This window comes from Pteropus vampyrus, unplaced genomic scaffold, assembly GCF_000151845.1.
Source record: "Pteropus vampyrus isolate Shadow unplaced genomic scaffold, Pvam_2.0 Scaffold444, whole genome shotgun sequence".
NCBI lineage: Eukaryota > Metazoa > Chordata > Mammalia > Chiroptera > Pteropodidae > Pteropus > Pteropus vampyrus.
Genome location: NW_011889225.1, coordinates 1,401,524 through 1,422,204, shown reverse-complemented (window position 1 = coordinate 1,422,204; position 20,681 = coordinate 1,401,524). Strand labels below are relative to the sequence as shown.

General features: G+C 32.7%; 1 protein-coding gene across 1 annotated transcript in view; it reads left to right on the top strand.

The window, feature by feature from the left end:
* The window catches only part of SLCO1C1 (solute carrier organic anion transporter family member 1C1), a 46,457-nt gene that overhangs the window by 19,207 nt on the left and 6,569 nt on the right, over positions 1 to 20,681 (top strand). Inside the window, exons 6-12 of the mRNA XM_011381594.2 lie at positions 1,885 to 2,031; positions 2,929 to 3,027; positions 4,874 to 5,119; positions 6,220 to 6,384; positions 10,823 to 11,018; positions 15,730 to 15,895; positions 18,347 to 18,531. Coding sequence (XP_011379896.1) covers positions 1,885 to 2,031; positions 2,929 to 3,027; positions 4,874 to 5,119; positions 6,220 to 6,384; positions 10,823 to 11,018; positions 15,730 to 15,895; positions 18,347 to 18,531 — 1,204 coding nt within the window. The remainder of the gene's footprint in view (positions 1 to 1,884; positions 2,032 to 2,928; positions 3,028 to 4,873; positions 5,120 to 6,219; positions 6,385 to 10,822; positions 11,019 to 15,729; positions 15,896 to 18,346; positions 18,532 to 20,681) is intronic.

The window sequence follows — 20,681 nt, the reverse complement described above, 5'->3', positions numbered from 1 at the left end:
GAAGCAGGAAGTGAGCTAAAGTGTTTGGACTTTTAGCTGTAGAAAAGATACAGTCATTGAAGATATTTTGTTTTTCTTTTTGAAAATCTGGGAAGAGATGTGATATAAATGACAATACAACTAATTAGGAAATATTTAAACCTTTAATGTTAAAAAAATGAAATATGGGTTTAAAGGCAGGAAATGAAGGTATTTTTAATGTCAAGAGATATGTTATTAGGTAGGTACATAGTGTAAGGCTCACAACTCACTCCTTTTCTTCCCTTTAAAGCAATAGAAATATGTGGACATTAGACATAGTGAATGCAAAGCTGATAGTGGGGTAAATATAGGACCTTTTGAAAGATGACAGTGGGGTAAATATAGGACCTTTCTTAAAAATACTTTTGAAAGATGACAGTGGGGTAAATATAGGACCTTTCTTAAAAATACTCCCCACACACTCTCATTTCCCCCAAAACACCCTAGAACACAGCTGCCCAAAGGAACTCTCTGTGCTGATGGAAATCCTGTTCAATACAGTAGCAGTAACTATTAGCCACATATCAAGTATTTGAAATATAGCTAGTGTGACTGAGGAACCGAAGTTTTAATTTTGTGTAATTGTAATTAATTTAAATTTCGATAGCCATGTATGGCTTTTGGCTACTATATTGGAAAGAATAAATCTAAGGTGTCTACACTTATCTATGACTTCCTCACAGACAAGGTTCTTAGAGTCACACAAATGTTAGAGCTAGAATTGACATTAGAATCAATTTTTGGAAAAGGAATTCACATTATATTTCTGGAAGTGGAATAGAAATCCAGAGAAGATAAGTGAAAAACTCACAGTCACTTGGCTACACTTCAAGAAAGGGCAGAATCAAAACAAGAAGCAACACGATTGCACAGTGGCCTTTTCTGTTCCACATCCACATGAAAGTATTCACCCAGTTCTTCATAACCTAGACTTCTCCTTTAAAAATTACCTTAAGGCTCACTAATAGGTGAAAATCATTGCTATTTCATAGGATTATTAGGAGAATTCAATTTAAAAATGCCTACAAACCACTTACCCCAGTGCCTGGCAGAAAGGGAATATTCATAAGTGGTGATTGTTGGGGGTTGTTAATACTATTCCTTATTCTCAAGTGACTAAACTCTTCAAAGCATATGTTGTTGATGTTATGGGAATAATTATCAGACTTCACCTGATCATATTAAGACATGGCTTATAAAAAGCATTTTTAAAACGTTAGCTTTGAATTTCATTCTAAAAATAATGTCAAAGGTTCTTTTTGTTGGAAGAGTTAAACTACTGAAGCATATAGGATTTTAAATTTTTATATAAATTTATTTCCTAAATACAAGCCCTAAATATGGTTATTCGCTATTAAATGGTTGTAATTATAGGCAGTGCTACCCAAAGGTGAAGTATCACCCATGTATAAAATTTTGAATTCCACATAAAACTTGGTCAGCAATAAAATTACAAGTAATTTCTTCCGAAAGATAGAAAAGCTTAAAGATTATGGCTAGAAAAACTTTTGTTTAAAATTTTATGTTTTCTCCCAGATGGGATATTGAATGTTATTGAAATGTAGGAATTCCAAGAACTTAGTGTAAGTATAAAATAAAAAGAAGAGAGAAAATAGGAAGTAAGGGAACAGGAACAGGAAGGAATAGAGTTTCTTGGTCAAAGTCTCTTGGGAATTTATACTACCTAAAATATTGAAGTTACAAAACTTTTCCCAGTCTTGCTCAAATTACTATCAAATTATATCTATTGCAACATTTCACTTCTGCATTCTAATCCAATTTGAGGACAACTTATAGAAATGCAGAATAAATATTTAACTTTGATAGTGATCTAATTTCAATCATGTTTGCTTCCCTTTCAAGAATGTGAAATTGATGCCAGCTCCTCCATGTGGGTTTATGTTTTTCTGGGGAACCTTCTTCGTGGAATTGGAGAAACTCCCATTCAGCCTCTAGGCATTGCTTACCTTGATGATTTTGCTAGTGAAGACAATGCAGCTTTCTATATTGGTAATGCTCAACTTCTTCATCTTCTTGTGAAGCAGGGGACCTGGTTATCTCAACTTTGTTCTGAACTAAATAAAGTGTGGAAGGCTTTATACTTCATAGCCAACTCCTTTAAATATATCACACATTTCTGAAGTTCACACTGGAGATTTGAATAATAAAGAAACTTCAATTAGAAGGACCTGTTGCATTAGGGAAAGGACATCAGATTAGAAGAAAATAACTGTAACCTCAACTACAATGATGACAACGATGACAATGGTTAAAAGAAAATAACTGTGAGCTCAACTGCAATGATGACAATGATGACAATTTATCGTCATGGATTTCAGATGTCATCAGTTATTTTTATTGGGCTAACTGTACCACAGAAGTATGCGGTGATCTATAGTTATCTCCATAGTTATTGCTCTCACGAATGGGTCCACAGAAGCTCTGAACACATATACTTTTTCACTAAGGTGGAAGAAATCACTTTTAATATCAAAACATGTCTTATGCTTAACCAACCATAAAAAGTTTTTTGAAAGACTGTCAAATAGTATAATTCTGATTTTTATCAGTGGAGGAATCTAATCCTAGGGAGTAAAAGTTACTCCATTTTGGGAAATTAGCTTCTTCAGAGTCCTGAGATTATTTTCTTGCTCAGAGGTAATTAAGGCCTTGAAAGTGTTCATTCTTCTTCCACAGCTGAGAAGGACTTATTTCCTGATTCAATGAAGTTGAAAAACTGACAAATTAAGTACACTTAAGTAAAGAGTTGATGAAATATTTTCAGCTACTAACTAGATCTCATTCACATTTCTTCTTTAAAACTTTATTAATTTACAAATGCAAAGAAATAGTACCTTGCTTTTTAAATTTAATTTTTAATTTAATTAAAATTATTTTTTGGTGCAGGGTGTGTGCAGACGGTTGCAATTATAGGACCAATCTTTGGCTTCCTGTTAGGTTCATTATGTGCCAAACTGTATGTTGACATTGGCTTTGTAAACCTAGGTAAGGGAACTTATTTTTATTCATTTATTTTGGTTACTGTAATTTTTTAATGGAAAAGTGTAGAAAATATCAAAATGCCTTTTTATAAAATGACAGGATGGTAATCGTTCATAAAATGAAAATAATCTGTGAAAAACTTGTTATTGATAAAATGGAATAGAAAAAATAGATGGTGATTAGAACTGGATGACCCATGGTTTATTATTCAAATGTATCCTTTTTTTACTTCTGGTTTGCCAGTTCAAACACATTCCAGCATAGTTAAACCTAAAAGCTCTGGCTACTTGTTGACTCTTATTGGTTTCAGGTGTATCAGCATTTATTATAGTCACAACAACTGATAAAGTGTTTGTAGACATGCCAGAAAGACCAAGGATCAAAAGTCTTCTGGCAACAAAAATCTCCTTCTTTATTGCATGAATCTTTTTTAGGTGGAGGCATGTTATAGTGAGACTAGCTTTCCTTTTGGGAGAGTGCTTGTGAAGGGAATAAATGAGAGATCTCATCTTTCCATACTTATTAATTTGTTTCTGTCCTTGTGAATATACCCCCTAAAAATAGATAGTAGTTTTCTGTTTGTTTGTTTGTTTTTTAAAGAAGTCCCAGAAAGCAGTTAGAAACAAGAAAATGTTTCATTTTTTTAAGTCCTGGGATAACATTTTGAAATCATTGTGTTAACATGCAATGCAAAACTCTTACACTAGTCGTTCTTCTTTAATCAGATAAACTGCAGAACATGCTCCAAAATTTTTATTTATTTATTCATTTATTAATTCGTTAACCTACAAAATTTTACTTCTCCTCTATTCCAGGTGCTGTTTTACCACAGTAAACAAAATAGCTAAATTCCTTGACTCCTTAAATTTTAAAATCCAGTCATGGAGACTGATATAGTTAAGAAAGTGTAGTTAGAAAGTGTGATGAGTGGTACAGAGAAAAAATGATTAAGGGGGAGCAATAGCGATGCAGCGACAAACTAGTTAAATGTTTTACCAAATATAAAGTAATAGCAATTGAGACTAGTTGTCAAAAAACATGTGCTTTTTTTTGTTGCTCTCACAGAGTGTGGTAGAGGTGGAGTATAATAATATGTTTTATAGGTTCTTATATATAATATATAATATAAATACATAAATATATAAAATATTATATATACATACATATATATACACACACACATATATATAACACTTGGTTTGGTTCAAAAATCTTTGTCAATGCTTACCTTTTAGTCAAATGAGAAATAGTGTCAAAAATAAAGTTTTTGTGATGAATAAGATATTGATGTTTTATTTACATGTAAAAATCTTGCTTCAGACCTAAAATTGCTCTGAAGTATTATTAAACATCATTTAATAAATAGCATTTGGAGTGGTTCAGACTATATTTAGGGCACAAGGTGCAGGACGTGACTCTTTCTTTGAATAAAATCTTAGACAATATGTAAATCAGGTGAAAATGGCACTGATGTGGCGTAGCTGTCAGAAGGTGTTGAACCCTTATAATTCTTCCTCACATGTTGCTTTTCTCCTGCTCTGGGTCCCAGGATCCCTCTGCAGAACCTCAGAGCAAAGTTTTAAATCCATGTGTCCCCTTCTAGTATTTAGACTTAATACTTTTAATCTAAGGAACAAAAGAAGAAAGCGTCATGCTCCAGACATACCCTCTTTCCTTCAAAAAGCAAGTTAATAATGTTCAGATTAGAAAAAGTTATGTATGAATTATTAAGTATTTTTATGATGTGATAGAACTAATGCCAGGCTTTTTTTTTTTTTTTAAAGAGGTGCTTATTTCAGCCCATTAGCTTTGCTGTATATGCTACTTAGCCATCCTCTCTCTTTTTCAGATCACATAACCATTACCCCAAAGGATCCCCAGTGGGTAGGTGCCTGGTGGCTTGGTTATCTAATAGCAGGAATCATAAGTCTCCTTGCAGCTGTACCTTTCTGGTGTTTACCAAAGAGTCTTCCGAGACCCCGAAGTAGAGAGGATTCCAATTCTTCCTCGGAGAAATCCAAGTTTATTGTGGATGGTCATACAGACTACCAAACACCCCATGGAGAAAAAGTAAAAATAATGGAAATGGCAAGAGGTGAGCCACATTCTCCTTGATTCTGAAATACTTTGTTTTCCTGTTCAAACTTTCTAAGGGATCAATAAATGATACCCTTCTCTCCCCTTCATGTGTTCAGAAAAAGAAAAAAAAACCTCAGAAACTATACAGAAAGCAGAAACAAAGATTAAAAAATCAACTTTACTACTGGAAAATGATTGAAGAACATGACCCATAGTTTTGGTAACCTTTCTTGATAACATCCCTACCCTCAGACTTCCTCAGTTTAGGCCTCTCTGCTGCCCCTAACCAGGATTGCTGCTTCATATCAGTCTGGATGGACAGGAAAAAAAAGAGTAAATCTTTAGGGCTTATGGCCTTTTAACAGATGAGATCTACCCATTTGAGAAATGTGTACCAGGGTATGTCTCCCAACAATTATGGAAGGAGTGAATGTGGGGTAAGGCAAAAGGCCAGACATGTTCTAGTGAATACCCTCCCTGTGGAAATGGGTGACCGTGAGAAAGTTTACTTCCTCTCAATTGGTCTGACAGTATTCCTTCCTGGAGGGCCCCAGCAAGCAATATTACATTTATAGAATATTTTCACATTTCTAATTGTTTGGCTTCATAAATGGAAGAAGGGAAAAAGCCAAAGCTTATTTCTTACACTAAAGTTCATTCATTCAATGGAGATAGCATTCATATTCCTTTTCTTGTGACCATGACCCAAGTTTGAAGGATAGAGACCATGAAACTGAAGTCCTTGATGTCATACCTATGACTCCCAGCTCGGTAGTAAGGGAGTAGTCTCATTTCTCTTGCCTTTTACACATATTAGTTAGAAGAATCTGTTTCTGTCTGACTTATACCTCTATCGATAATCTAGATTTTATGCCTGAAAAAGCAAGTGCCTATGTTTAGATCTGAACCTGGCCAGATCTCAGCCTTGATTTGTACCAATGGCTTAATATACATTGTGTGTGTGTGTGTGTGTGTGTGTGTGTGTGTTTCACACTAAAAATGCTCCTGTTAACTGTAACAGTGGAACTTAGCCATCTAAGCCCTGCTGCCAAGGCTGCATCTTCTGCCAAGTGTAACACTGTCTTTAATTACCCCCATGTTATTTTTGTCTTATAGATTTTCTTCCATCACTGAAGAATCTTTTTGGAAATCCAGTGTACTTCTTATATTTGTGTGCAAGCACTGTTCAGTTCAATTCTTTATTTGGCATGGTGACATATAAACCAAAGTACATTGAGCAACAGTATGGGCAGTCGTCCTCTAAGGCCAACTTTGTTATCGGTATGCTCATCTGTCCTTCATGCTTTCCAGTAGGTACTATCAGCTGCATCTCATTAACTCTTAGTACTTTTAGAGAAAATTGTTCCAATGTTTACACTGAAGATAATTTATGGCATTTTAGATATGAAGTCGAAAAGTAAGTGAAAATAATCCAGCAGAGTGAAATATTTACATAGTCTGTGGTATAGTTTTCTAGCAAGAGTTATTCACAACTATGTGTGAGTGACCATGAGAACATCACATAGTCCAAGTATGCATTTTATTAGGAGGTTGTTAATTTCAGATATTTGTCTTTCGAGTATAGCTAAAATATAACAGTGGACATTTTACCTGAACAGTTTATAGGATTATAAAAAGGGAGCATTTAGATAGTTAAAGGGTGTTTATTACAAAACAAAGTTTGTATTTGCTCAGTCAAAAGACTTTTCTGATTCCTGGAATTTGAGTTATTTAAAGGAGTTGTGTTTCTAGTTTGGAAGTACAGTCAATAATGAGAAAGATATTCAAGAGCAAAGAAAAGCGTGAAGAAATGAATGCAGAACCAAAATATACAAATACATAATTACTACTCTACAAGTAATTGGATACCTTTAAAACCTGAGTTAGCTATTTTAGTCAATGAAGATGTAATTTAATGCTACTGTTTCGAGGCATAAAATATATCCTATTTTTTGAACATATCCCTTTATGATAGGAGACTCCAATGGTTTAAATCATTCATTCTCCTTGAAATATTTTAATAATTACTCTATATATCTATCTCTGAAAGAAACTTTGTCGGGAAGGATGCTGAGGACATATAAGTTTTCTGTAACAATCCTGGATAATGGGCACTTAGCAGATGATAATCTAATTTACTCTTTGTTTAGACTGTTATGGCTATACGACAGAACTTTTACTTTCAACATTAATTGGTTCAAATTAATTTAATTTTATTATTTAATGGTGGACCTGAAGAAATATTTTAGGGTTATTTTCCCCCAATACTCCATCCATGCCAATCAATGCTTTATATTGACTTTAAGAAGAATAGAAGAGGAATGAAAGTTTGAGAAATTCTTTTTATTTTAAAATTTCCTTTGTGTTTATTGAGATATAACTTACAAGCAATAGTTAAGTCTCCAGACCTTAAATGTGTAGCTTAGCTAAATAAATGTTTATACGTATATAATATATCTCTGTAGTAAACATGATCCAGAGCATGTTTCACATTTCAGTATCCCCAAAAGGATCCCTCAAACCTCCTTGTACTCAAGACTCTTTCCCAAAGCTAGTACCTATTCTGAACTCTATTGCTATAGATCAGTTTTGCCTGTTTTTGAACTTTATGTGAATGGAATAATATGTTAGGTACTCTTTTGTATCTAGCATATTTTACTTGAAATGAAACCTTATGAGATTCATTCATATTGTGTATAGCAGTGGTTTGTTTTTTTTTCATTGCTGTGTAATATTTTAACACATGACTATAATACGGTTTATTTACTAATTTTATAGATGATAGACATTTGATTTTTTTTTTTTTTTGCTTTTGGCTATTATAAATAACTCTACATGTATTTTGGTGGGCATATATGCTCGTTTTTCTTTGCTATATCTTAGAGCAGAATTGCTGGGTCATTTATCTCCAGTTAAATTGCCAAAACATTTTACATAAGAGTTGTTCAAATTTATACTCCCATTAGAAGTATAAGAACGTTCCAGTTGCTCCACACCCTTATGATACTTAGTACTGTCAGTCTTTTTCATTGTAATTATTATTATGGGATGTGGTGGTATCTTATTGTGCTTTAATTTGCATTTAACTGATTAATGATGTTGAGGACTTTTATCAGGCTTATTGGTTATTTTAACATTCTCTTTTGTTAATTATGTTCAAAATGTTTGCTCATTTTCATTGAGTTGTCAATCTTTTTCTTATTGATTTATGGTACTATACTTTTTTCTTGATATGAATTCTTTATTAAATATATATATTATAAATATTTTATCACAGACTTCAATTTGCCTTTTCACTCTTCTAATAGTGAGCTTCTTAATTTTAAGTTCAATTTTCACTCTTTTTTATTAATGTTATTTTAAACTTGTTTTAAGAAATATTTTTCAAACCCCAAGGACATGAAAACGTTTTCTTAATATTTCCACTAGTAGCTTGTTTTAACTTTTACATTTAGGTTTTAATCCATTTCAAATGTTTTTGATATAATGTAAAGAAGGAGGTCAAGGTTCATTTGTCAAAATGAAAAGACAATTTTTCTGCATAAATTATACTAAAGGGATACATCTTTAAGTATATGTTTATTTTTCATTGTTTATCATGTACATAACACTTAGAGATTTGGGAGTCATTGAGTTTGCTCTCACTAGAGTGATGACTAATTTTTTTTATTTTAAATTTAAAAGTTTATTTTATAAAGGAAAATTAAGCATAGCTTGGGGGAGTGTATTTGTAATAGAAAATGAGACTGTATGTAATCACATTCCTTTATTGAGTAGGTAATAAATGAAATACTTTTGCCTATAAAATTATTTTTAAGGAGAATTAGCACAGATGAAAGAATTTGAAATTCTGGGAGGCTCGGTAGCCTGCTCAATGTCATGCATATGTGGTATACATACATTATGATATACCCAGGAATAAATTATTTCTCCTAGGTTTCTAAGTTTATTTCCACACTGGACATAATTATTTTTTGGAAAACTGATGAGAAGAATTTAACCATATGCTCTTTTAAGATAATGCTCTTTTAAATTATAGATGATTGATTTTTTTAATCCAGGACCTTTCTCTATACACTTGGCATTTTCTCATGTTAACTACTTTAATTTTGCAAAGAAAATTGAAGAAAAATAAAAAAACAAAAATGTTTCAAATTCAAGGACTAGAGAATATATGGTAAAATGTTTTTCCTTTTTTAAGTGTGTTTTTTTTTTAATTTTCATTGCAATTTCTACTGGAAGAAGTTTGGATAGGCAGTTGAATTTTCCAGCTAAGCTTTTCCTATCGCTATTAAGTTACATGCAAATAATCTTATCTTTTCTTCTTAATACACAAATAGTAATTATTTACTCATTTTTAATTAACTTCTTTGAATTTTTTAATTGATTAGACAGTTTCTAGTAGATACAATACAGCAACATTTACTATCAGTGATGACACTGATTATCATTCTCAGTTCCTGGAGGTATCACACAGACAAATCAAGAAAAATTAACAATTATTTGGGGAAAAGCTGCTTATAATAAAAAAAATATTAATTTTTGTGGCTAAGGCATAGCAAATTTAGTAATTGTGTTATGATGTGTTCTAAAATTAGGTAAAGGTATAATAAAAACTGTGAGATGATAAAAATAATCTTAATTTGTGAGGAAAAAAATACTTTTATTTTGCCCCAGAACGATGGCTAATTTTACTTCTTTATCCACAATGGGCTATAGGAGTGTGAAAAGTCTCATAAATTTTCCTTGCATTTAGATCCTACTACTTATTTCTTATAACATTAAAGTAATATTGTAAGGTTCATTATAAAATATGAAATTTTGCTTCACTAGAAAAGAAGCTCTAAAAAATCCCAAAGTACTGTAATTATATTCATTACTACTTCATCTTAATGGCTAAGGCTATCATGCATCTGCATGGGAATCAGAAGTTTCCAATTTATATTGTAATTGTGCTGACCATCTCAAAACATTTAATACATCCGTCATAAGTCTTGTTTAGGATGGTAACAAAGAATAAGGTCTTTAACCTAAATAGGTGTGCTGGAATTATAATAGGAAACTAGCTAAAATTTCTCTTAGCTTTCTTGATGTTTGGGTAAATATATTAAAATCAAAAGAAAATACATACAATAAATTGAATCAAATTGCAGTATAAATTACAAATAATATTTCCATTTGGAATATTTAGTCAGTAAACATTTTAAGATCAACATTTTCTGGTGTGAGTGGAAAAAGTGTGTAATAAAGAAATCAGAGTGAAATTTCTGTCTCATTAAATTACTTAAAAATATTTAAGATGAAAGAAAAGAAGCTTTAGGAGGCAAGAAGCACATCTCATCTGATATTCAGGAAATTTACCATCAACTTGGGCCAGCATGGTTAACTTATAAATCCTAGGGAATTTGAAAGGGATAATCAAACTGACAGTATGTTTGAAATGTCCTACTAAACCCTGTGCTAGACATTGTGTAGGCAGAACTCTGGGACTGTCAGTTGTGCTGTACTTAGGCTATAACCTAGACATCTATCAAAATCTTTTGATATACATCAATAGATGATAGCAAATGAATATTTCTGTAACTTAAAATGACCAAGTAGTCTAATAATATGTCAGGAACTATTGCATAGCTTTGTATAATCCCTTAGAATGTTCGAATGAGTGCACTCAAATTTCTTTCAGAGATTTAAAAAATGATACATTTTTCTTGTTTCTCAGGGCTCATCAACATACCTGCAGTGGCTCTTGGAATATTCTCTGGGGGGATAGCTATGAAAAAATTCAGAATTGGTGTATGTGGAGCTGCAAAAATCTACTTGGGATCATCTGTCCTTGGGTACCTCCTATTCCTTTCCCTGTTTGCATTGGGATGTGAAAATTCTGATGTGGCAGGGTTAACTATCTCCTACCAAGGGTATGTTCACTCATTAAATAATCTGAAGAGACTGGCTTGCTTAGTCAAATTAATTTTTGATAGAGCTTCAAAATGAAATAATTTGATTCTTAAGCATCATAACTGTGGAAAGGGAGTTATTGTTCTGTTGTGAAATAGCTGACAATATTTATGATAAGGAATCTGTTATTGTCACCAAAATCTCTCATACATCTCTTTTGAATTTGAATGTCTTAAAGAAATATAAATATGCTAAACCCACATCTTACTTTAGGGAAGCAATCTGATGGTAGAAAATATAGACCCTGAATCTTGCTTCTGTTCATTCTTAGTGAACAGGCATTGTAAGGGTTATTTAATCTAATCCAGGCTCAACTTTCCCATTTAAAAATAGAAATAAAAATATCTTTTTAAGTTTTGTAACATTTAAGCAAGATAATATACATGAAAGTGATTAACATTTGCCTGGCACAAAATAGATGAGCCATTCATGGAAACAATTGTATTTTTTTTCTTTGAACACCTGAATAACCAAATGGTCTCTATGCTACCCTTCATAGTCTCTGATGCTACCCTTCATAGTCTCTGTTGTACACAAATCATGTGAAGTTTCAAGAGAGAATACTATTCTTCCATCCCATGACCCACATGACAGCTCTCTTTAGCTTTTTGCACTTGGTCAAGAGACTATGTATTGATGTTCTCAGACCTATGCCATCCCGTATGGGGTGGGATAAGATTCTTAGTTTTCAGAGACTAATGCTCTATTTTTTTTTAATTAAAGAGTAGTTGGCATACAATATTATATTAGTTTCAACTGTACTATATAGTGATTTGACACTTATATACCTTAAGACATGATCACTATAAGTCTAGTAACCACCTGTCACCCTGCAAAGTTATTACAATGTTATTGACTATATTCTCTGTGCTATACATTACATCCCCATCACTTATTTATTTTATAACTGGAATTTTGTACCTTTTATCACTCTACATCTTTTTCACCTATCCCTCGCCCCCACCCTCTGACAATCATTAATTTTTTATCTGTATTTATGAGTCTCTTTCTGGTTTGTTTTGTTTGTTCATTATTTTTTTTAGATTCCACATGTAAGTAAAAACATATGGTATTTGTCTTTCTCTGTCTGACTTATTTCGCTTGGCATAATACCCTCTAGGTCTATCTATGTTGTCATAAATGGCAAGTTTCTTTCTTTTTTTTATTACTTAGTAATATTCCCTAGTATGTATGTATGTGTATGTATGTATGAATGTGTGTGTGTGTATACATATATATACACCATCGTTCTCCATTCATCAATCATTGGACACCTAGATTGCTGTCATATCTTGGCTATTATAAATAATACTACCATACACATAAGGGTACATATATCTTTTCAAATAAGTGTTTTCGTTTTCTTCAGATAAATACCAAGAAGTGGAATCTATGACTCTTAATACAAGGCTACATAGATCTTGAAGAAATTACTTTGCTCCTTCCCTTCAAGAGTTCTTGCCATCACTGCATCTCTGAACATGAGTTCCCAGAGGCAGCTCTCTTTATACATCCACCTAACTACATTACTGGTTTAAAAAAAAAAAAGTATTGAGCCACTATTTTATGCCAGGGTGACTTCCTTGACTGCATCTGTCTGACTGATTGAAACTGCCTGTGGCTCAAAGGCCAACGCTCCTGACGTTACATTCTGTTTCCTGCCAGTTCAGCTGCTCTTCTTATGGCTTGCTCTCCAGCTTCCTTCCTACGTTTTCTTCCAAGCTTATCTATCTGTCTTGTCTCCATAGTCTAGCCTTCATCAACTTCATTAACTGGGTTTCTCCTGCTGTTAAGTGAATATCATTTATACTTTTTTTATCTAAAATATCCAGGAAAATCAATGAACACAGAGTTTATATACCATTGCTTCTGGATGTTATCACAGCACTGTTAGCTTAGTGTAGCATTGCCTTGGTAACAGCAATGTAGATTTAAAAAAAAAAAAAAACATTAGTTATAAACAGAAATAGAAAGACATTTCTGGAGAGAGTAGAAGCATTGTATTATCTTTAACTGTCCCTATTATCCTCATGGTAGATGGATAGTAGTAAAGTACTTTGTATTTTGCAACTTACAAAACACCTTAAATTTCATTATCTCACTTGTATCTTTAGAGCACCTTTATGAGGTAAGTTTTGTTACCCTTTTTTAAAGGAAACTGTTTAGAAAGGTCAGTTAGCTTCCTAAAGTATAACATTCTTTCTATAACATCATGCTATTGCTAAGCCAAAAGCAAACACATAAACAGGCAGCAACAGCAAACTTGAGTTTCACATTGAAAATATACTCACATAATAAAAAATTAAATATTTTTAAAGGAATAAAAGATAGTATACTCATTGAGTAAATATTAGCCCTTGAAAGCACTCACTTTGAAAGACTATGGCTGGATTGCAATAATGCTATCATTGTTTAAATCATTCTAAAACTCTTCTTTAGCCCTTAAAAATAGCTTTGCTACTGGAAGCAGCTAAAAGAAATGACAGCACCACTGGGAAAACCTCTTCTCTCTCAGTCTGACTGCATTTGTGTATAAATATTCTGGCATATTTGATAAAACTCATCTTACAATTAAAAATTTAAGTAACAACTCCACTGTCAACACATCCTTCATAAAATGTGTATACAACTAACTTCTGCTTTGAGATTGCCAGAGGTGATCAGTTTAACTTACCTCAGTAATATAAAATAGTTGGTTTTGTAAAATACAACATATTCCTGAGGAATTATCCTGAGTTGCTTTGTTCCACAAGGCTGTTTTAATTCTGGGTGTTCAATAGGAGCATTGTAGAGAAGCCTTAGATATGGTAGTAGAGGAAACCTTTCTTCTGCAATAATGAGAAAAAGTCTGATGTGAGAGTCACAAATTTAGAATCCAGAGACCTGGAAGGGTTGTTTTTTGTCATTGTGATAAACATAGTGAATTTGAGCAAATTATCTGTCCACTTTGGACCTGACTATCCTGATCTGCTAAATGAGTAATTGCCCAGGATCACCTCCAAAATTTCTTTTAGCTCTAATCTTTTATTATCTCAGCCTACAGTATCCATAGTGGCCTGGTTCTAGGCTTTAAAAGGCATATTTATACACTTTCGGATACTACCAAACAGTCTCAGTTAACAATTAATGCTTTGTGGAAGAGAATATTCCTATGTGACTTCCCAGGTGATCTGGTTAAATATCTTTTTATTCTATTTGAAGACACCTCAGTGGTCTTTTGTTTTGACTTCTAAGGTACCCAAATCCATAGCAGTTCTACTAGATGAAATATTACATCAGTTAAGAAATTATGATTGCAATTTTTATAGGAAATACCTCTCAGAGGGAGGGGCCAAAATGAGTGATTCTTTCACCAAAATAGAATACCATTTTTCTTCAATTCCTTGATTTACAAGCAATCTTATTTCTTAAGCTATTACATTCTTGGAATTATTCTTGGTGCTGGGGATACAAAAGTGAATAAAACAAATAGTTTCTGCCCTCACTGAGTGGACATAACAAAGTATTTTGTTGTTGTTGTTGTTGTCGTTATTGTAGGTCTCTCAAATACCTTTGTAAAAAATGGGAATAGGGAATAAAAATTAAGTTCAAAATGGAAGAGAAATAAATGAATTATGAATGGACAATGGATAGCAAATAAAGAGCAGATAGAATATATAGACCATTGTATATCACTAAGTGACCCTTAAAATAAAAACGGCATATGGATAGTGCAAGGAGAATAAAAATAGAAGGATTAGGCAATTCAGATGACAGGAAGAAACAGAAAGAGAAAAGAAATTCTGGAAGAGATGAAGGGAGAAGATAAAAGAGAATGAGATGGAACAAAAGAGGGAGAGAAAAAAAGAAGACAACCAAAATTAGGTAAAATTAATTGTTTTTTAAAAAGCCAGCTTCTTGAGGGCAGATATTTTTTCCTCCATGTTTGTAACCATCTTCTCTCCTCCCAAAGCAAGGTTTCCAATACATTTTTGTGTTTGAACAAATGAATGAATAAATCATTTTAAAAAGCATGTGCAATAGAGTCAAAGAGGATAATATAAGATATTGAAGGGCTCCATACAGTGGGGGAATATGTGGGAAAGAGAAAAGTTAAATGAACTGGCAATGCATTTATTAGTAAGACATACACAAATAAGATATATAGATAGCTCCTACAGGCATTGAAAATTTATTGAAATAATGTTGACTGCTTGGCAATGTTTTTCTGTCATCACACCATCAACGATGCCCATTCCACTGATGCTCAGACAATTTTGAAGGAAATTTAAACACACACACACAATATCTGCAATGCTTTAAAAGTAATGCCATAAATAGCTCTGAAAGTAGCTCTGAAAGTTTATTTTTCTGCCTTGTTATCCATTTTTATACATCTTTACATAGTAATGTATTGAGATTCTAGAAATAGACATTAGTAAAAGCCCTTAAGCCAGGAATAGGATATTATGTGAAGTCGTAAACCTCTAAAGATAATTTTCAAGAGAGAGTTGTTTATTAGTAAATTCACATTTAATGATCAGAAGTTGACATTTCTAATGACAATTGTGTTTCCAAAAGGAAAACTTTGTTGGCAGTGTCATTTATATCACTCAAGAACATTGATTTTTGAAAATATTAGGGTGCTGCCTGCTAAGAGGTAATATTTTATACTGTTACATTTCTTTTCAGAACCAAACCTGTCTCTTATCATGAACGAGCTCTCTTTTCAGATTGCAACTCAAGATGCAAATGTTCAGAGACAAAATGGGAACCCATGTGTGGTGCAAATGGAATCACGTATGCATCGGCTTGTCTTGCTGGTTGTCAAAACTCCACCAGGAGTGGAAAGACTATTGTAAGAAATCTCTAAAGTGTGTGCCCCTGGGCCTGCTGTAATATGTAACTCCACAACTCAGTGTGGGTTCAGGGACCAACTCAGAAGCAGATGACACTGGTAGGAGCCCTGGCTCTTACTCTGTCCTTGTTCTTTTGTGTGGAGACAGGAAATATAACCATCACTAGTGGAACTAGAGTTTTCGAAAGAACCAGGCTGAGAATTAGAATCATGGAACAGGCTGGAGGAGCTTTGTAGTTATGTAGTCTAGTTCTCTCATTTTGCTTTTAAGGAATGAGAGAGTCTCAGTCATAAGATCATATAAGATCTGCATCGAAATTCATGTTTCCTAACTCCAAGACCAGTAGTCCTTGATAGTATTAGAGACAGAAAAAATAAAGACCAGTGTTAGGAAGTCTAGACCAAAAGATCTAGACCCAGGGTCAGGAATCTATCTGATGTTAAGGAAGTTGATGGTTCTAGGACAGTTCTTCCTGAGAAATCGAGCCAATTTGTATAATAAAGAGTAGGTAGCTGGAATGAAGGATTTCTGTAGGATGGAAGTGTAAGGTGAAGTTGGAAATATAAGTAGAAAATCAATTGTAAAAGATATGATGTACAACAATTATTAACAAACTCATCCCTCTAATCACACATTTACATTCTTGTCCTAAACATAGATTCTTCCTCATATTCTCTGTGTAAAAAGCAGTGGTCAGACTGCTTTGTACTTACAGCTAATGAGATCTGTCTGTATTTGACAGTGGTAGAGGGCAGAAAATGAAACCACACATATATTTACACATGCTTCTCAACAATATAAGAATGATTAGACAAACATTTCTGCAGACACAGAGTAACACTTGATTTTCTTCGTTTATTGTTATTTTGACATTTTATTCAGAACAGAAAAGATTGGTCTCTAGCAACAGTGAATAAGACTCCTCACCCATCTGAAGTCTGAGTTTTCACCCTCTCTCCTTTTTCATCTTTCTTTCCTTTCTCTCTTCTTTTTGTTTCTTTTTCTTTTCTTCTTTTTTTTTTCTTTTTAGCTTTTCGCCACTACCCTTTTGCTAAACTGCTTGAAGGTTTTTCTTAACTAGAGCCTCATTTATTCATTTATTGAATACATTGCATGCCAGGGGCTAAAAGAGGTGCTTTAAAAACAAAATTGCATTTAGAGTAAATGAATATTATTTTACTTATTTTTCTCATGTGAGAACTGAGGCACCGAAATACAAGGGACTTGCCTAAACTCACATATGCAGTGAGAGGCAGAGTCAAGATTCAAAAGCTCTTTACCTGACATTAGGGAAAAATAAAAAAAGCACACACACACAAAAACCTATATTACTACTCTTCCTTGAAAAGGAAATGCCAGTTTTAGTTCATTATTTATCTAAAACTTCACAACTCTTTTGCGATGAAAATGATAACTCATTATATATACACATTCATACATGAAATTTATAGAACTAAACTATGAGAGATTATAAAAAGTTGTCTCTCTGTCCAAGATTTAATTGAGTTTCATTTATCAGTATATTTTTTCTAATAACCACTATAAATTCTGTCATATCCTTAAATTGTGCCCATGTATTTAAAAAATTGTTATTGAGGGCCTAAAATGAGAGACTAAACAACAATAACAAACAGAAATTTTCCGACAGAGGTTACATCCTAGTGGGGATATATTGTTTAAACATAAATAATTATATAATCCGATAGGTAGCAACAAGCATTATGAGGAAAAGAGAAGTGAGGATGAAGGAGTTGAGAGATGGAGATATTATTTTGAATGAGTAGCCATGGAAACTCTCTTTAATGAAATATCTGAGCAAAGACCTGAAGTGTGTGTGGAAGCCATGTAGCTGTCTAGAACAGCCCAGCAGAGAAAACAGCAAGGGCACAATGGGAACCCATGTGTGTGGCTGAAGCAGAGGGAACGCGAAGAAATCACTGAGCAATCAGTTCTGAGCAGGATCCAAAAGCTACCCCATGAATAGTGTGTAAGACACTTTAAGGATTTTGGACTTTATACAAGAAACCATTGGAAGGTTGAGAATAGTGATGCAATGTGACTGCATTTCTCAAGGCTCACTTTAATTACTGTGTATGAGAAATACGATAACTGGATAAGAGTAGAAATAAGTTGAGCATGAAGACATAGCATAATCAAGGCAAGAAATAATGGTAGTTTAGGCTTGGAAGCAGCAGAGGAAATAAGGCACGAGTGGATTTGGTATAATTTGCTGGGAGACTGTTCTGTAGGATCTGTTTGTAGACCAGCCATCTGCTATTTGGATAATAAAGTTATCTCTATATTTTGCTTTGTTTGCTATATTCTAACAGAAAAATAAAATAATATTTTCCTTATTATTTATATAATGAATACTGCAAAGTCTTTTAAAATAAATATTTATCTTTAATTTTATGTAAAGTTTACCTCAATAATTGATTTTTTCCTTACAGATATTTTATAACTGCACCTGTGTGGGAACTGCCACCTCTATATCAGGAAATTCCTCAGGCATGGTGGGCAGATGTCAAAAAGACAATGGATGTTCCAAAATGTTTCTGTATTTCCTTGTAATATCAGTCATCACGTCCTATACTTTATCCCTAGGTGGCATACCTGGATATATATTGCTTCTGAGGTAAACACTGATGCTCTCATCTCAATTTTAAGATAAGATTTCAAATTCTATTCTACAGAATCATCACAGTTTCTTATGTCTCTCTCAGGAAACTTGTCCTACATCTTTGTTCCACTTTTATACTTTTCCCACTTTAGGTTTTAACACTAAAATGTGGTTGAAGTTTTTCTAGTTAAAAATATTTGCAGACCATTGGTCTAGAAAGAAATGTCAGTGCCTACATCACTATAGCCACTCAAAAAATACAAGGTGCTATTTCTAATGCTGGTGATAATATTAACCAGTATAGACTAAATGTGTTTTAGAATTAAACATGATTTCACTGAACTTGGATGAAACAATTTATAAGACTCTTTAAATTTCATCTAATGCCACAGTGGTTTGTATTTATTACTTTGATATGTAGGTTATTACTTTTTCCAAATTATTCTTGCTTGGACTGGAATTATCTGCGTATGTGTGTATATGGGTATTAATGGCTTTCAAATCAATTGAGGATCCTAATCCATAAATATGGTGTTAATGACTCCAAACATTTTTGCCTATAAAATCCTCAAAGAATTTTTAATACTGTGTACCCCTTTGCAAATTAAGTAGACATCTAAAGATTTGTTATTGTAAGTGTAAATAGTAACTAAGCATTGATTTCCAGTATATTGTAAATATTTACATTAAAAAATATAATGATTTTAAATGTTGGACACTCTTTTAAATGTAAAATTATATAAAAAGAACTTTAATAGTCAAAAATGTTACATATTTCTTTCTTCCCCTGAACTTATATCTTTATTTAACTTCCCTATAGGTTTTTCTTCTATTACAATATAACTTGTGCCTGAACATTTTTATTGACTCTCCTATCATAGATCTCTATAAAACAGTATATAAATTCAAATTTTAAAATGTTAATTTTATAACCAGTATTCTCAGTGATAAAATGTTTTTCCAATTGAATTAGTCTTGCAAATATTACTATTATACAATTAATAAGAATAACCTAAAATATTATACATTTTAATAAAATTATTAAACATAAAAATCAAATTTTATTGGAAATTAATCTTTTATGAGCTGGATTAGGTGACTTTTAAATTAATATATTGAAGAATGAATATTAAGTTTTTCTAAATTGAAATTAATCAAAAGTATTATATACATCCTTAATATCCTACAGTTTATATTATGGAAATTGATTAGGAAAGATAAAAAAATAGTACCTAACATCCACAAATCCTTTTTTTTTTTTTTTAAAGGAGTTTAAGGAGAACATGAGATATTTGTATTTTCAAATGGGAGTATAGGATTGAAAAGATGGAAAAACACTGCCCCAGAGTTCTCAGACTAGGGCTGTTCTTCATGGGTGGCTATTTCTTCAACATCCCCTTATACTGTGTCAAGTGGTTACCTGGGCCAAACGAATAAACAGTCTACTAGAGGAAGAATTTTCCTCACCACCAGTCCCTCCAATGAACCATGCTTGCTGTATTTTGATGTCATAGGATTGAAGAAAAAAATTGTGATTTTTGCCTCTTTTAAAGTGGAGATAAATGATATTATACCTAAGAAGAACCATGATTAATACTCAACAGTTATCATATATCATTATTATCATTACTATTAAAATCTATAGGCCAATGAATTAAAGCTATACAGTCATATTAAGGATGTTCTTGTTAGGCATTCTTGCACTTGGCTGGAAAATTCAGGTCTCCGCTGTTTAGCAAAAGCACTTAGTATGCCACAGTGATTGTGATTTTATCAACTCGGGTCAATGGGGTCCTATGCCTTCAGACGAAAACCACAAAAACTAGTTATAGGTTATTAATCTTTTATTGTTGCCTCAAATTATTGCAATTTCTTAGAAAAAAAATTTTTTTCCTTTGAGTCTTTGTTATTTTGCTAGTTAAACTTATAATTTTACTTTACCCAACACTTTTTGAATATGATGTTATGTAAGGGTGATTTATCTTCTAGAAATATTAAGTGTAAACTCCTTGATGCATTCATCACATTTAATTTTACATAATTTGCCTTTCCACAGTTAGGACATGAGTGGGTTCTCCATAAAAGCTACCTGAATTCTAACGTCCACATGTATTAAGTGGATTATCACTAATATTACTATTTGCTTTAATGGAAAATATATATAT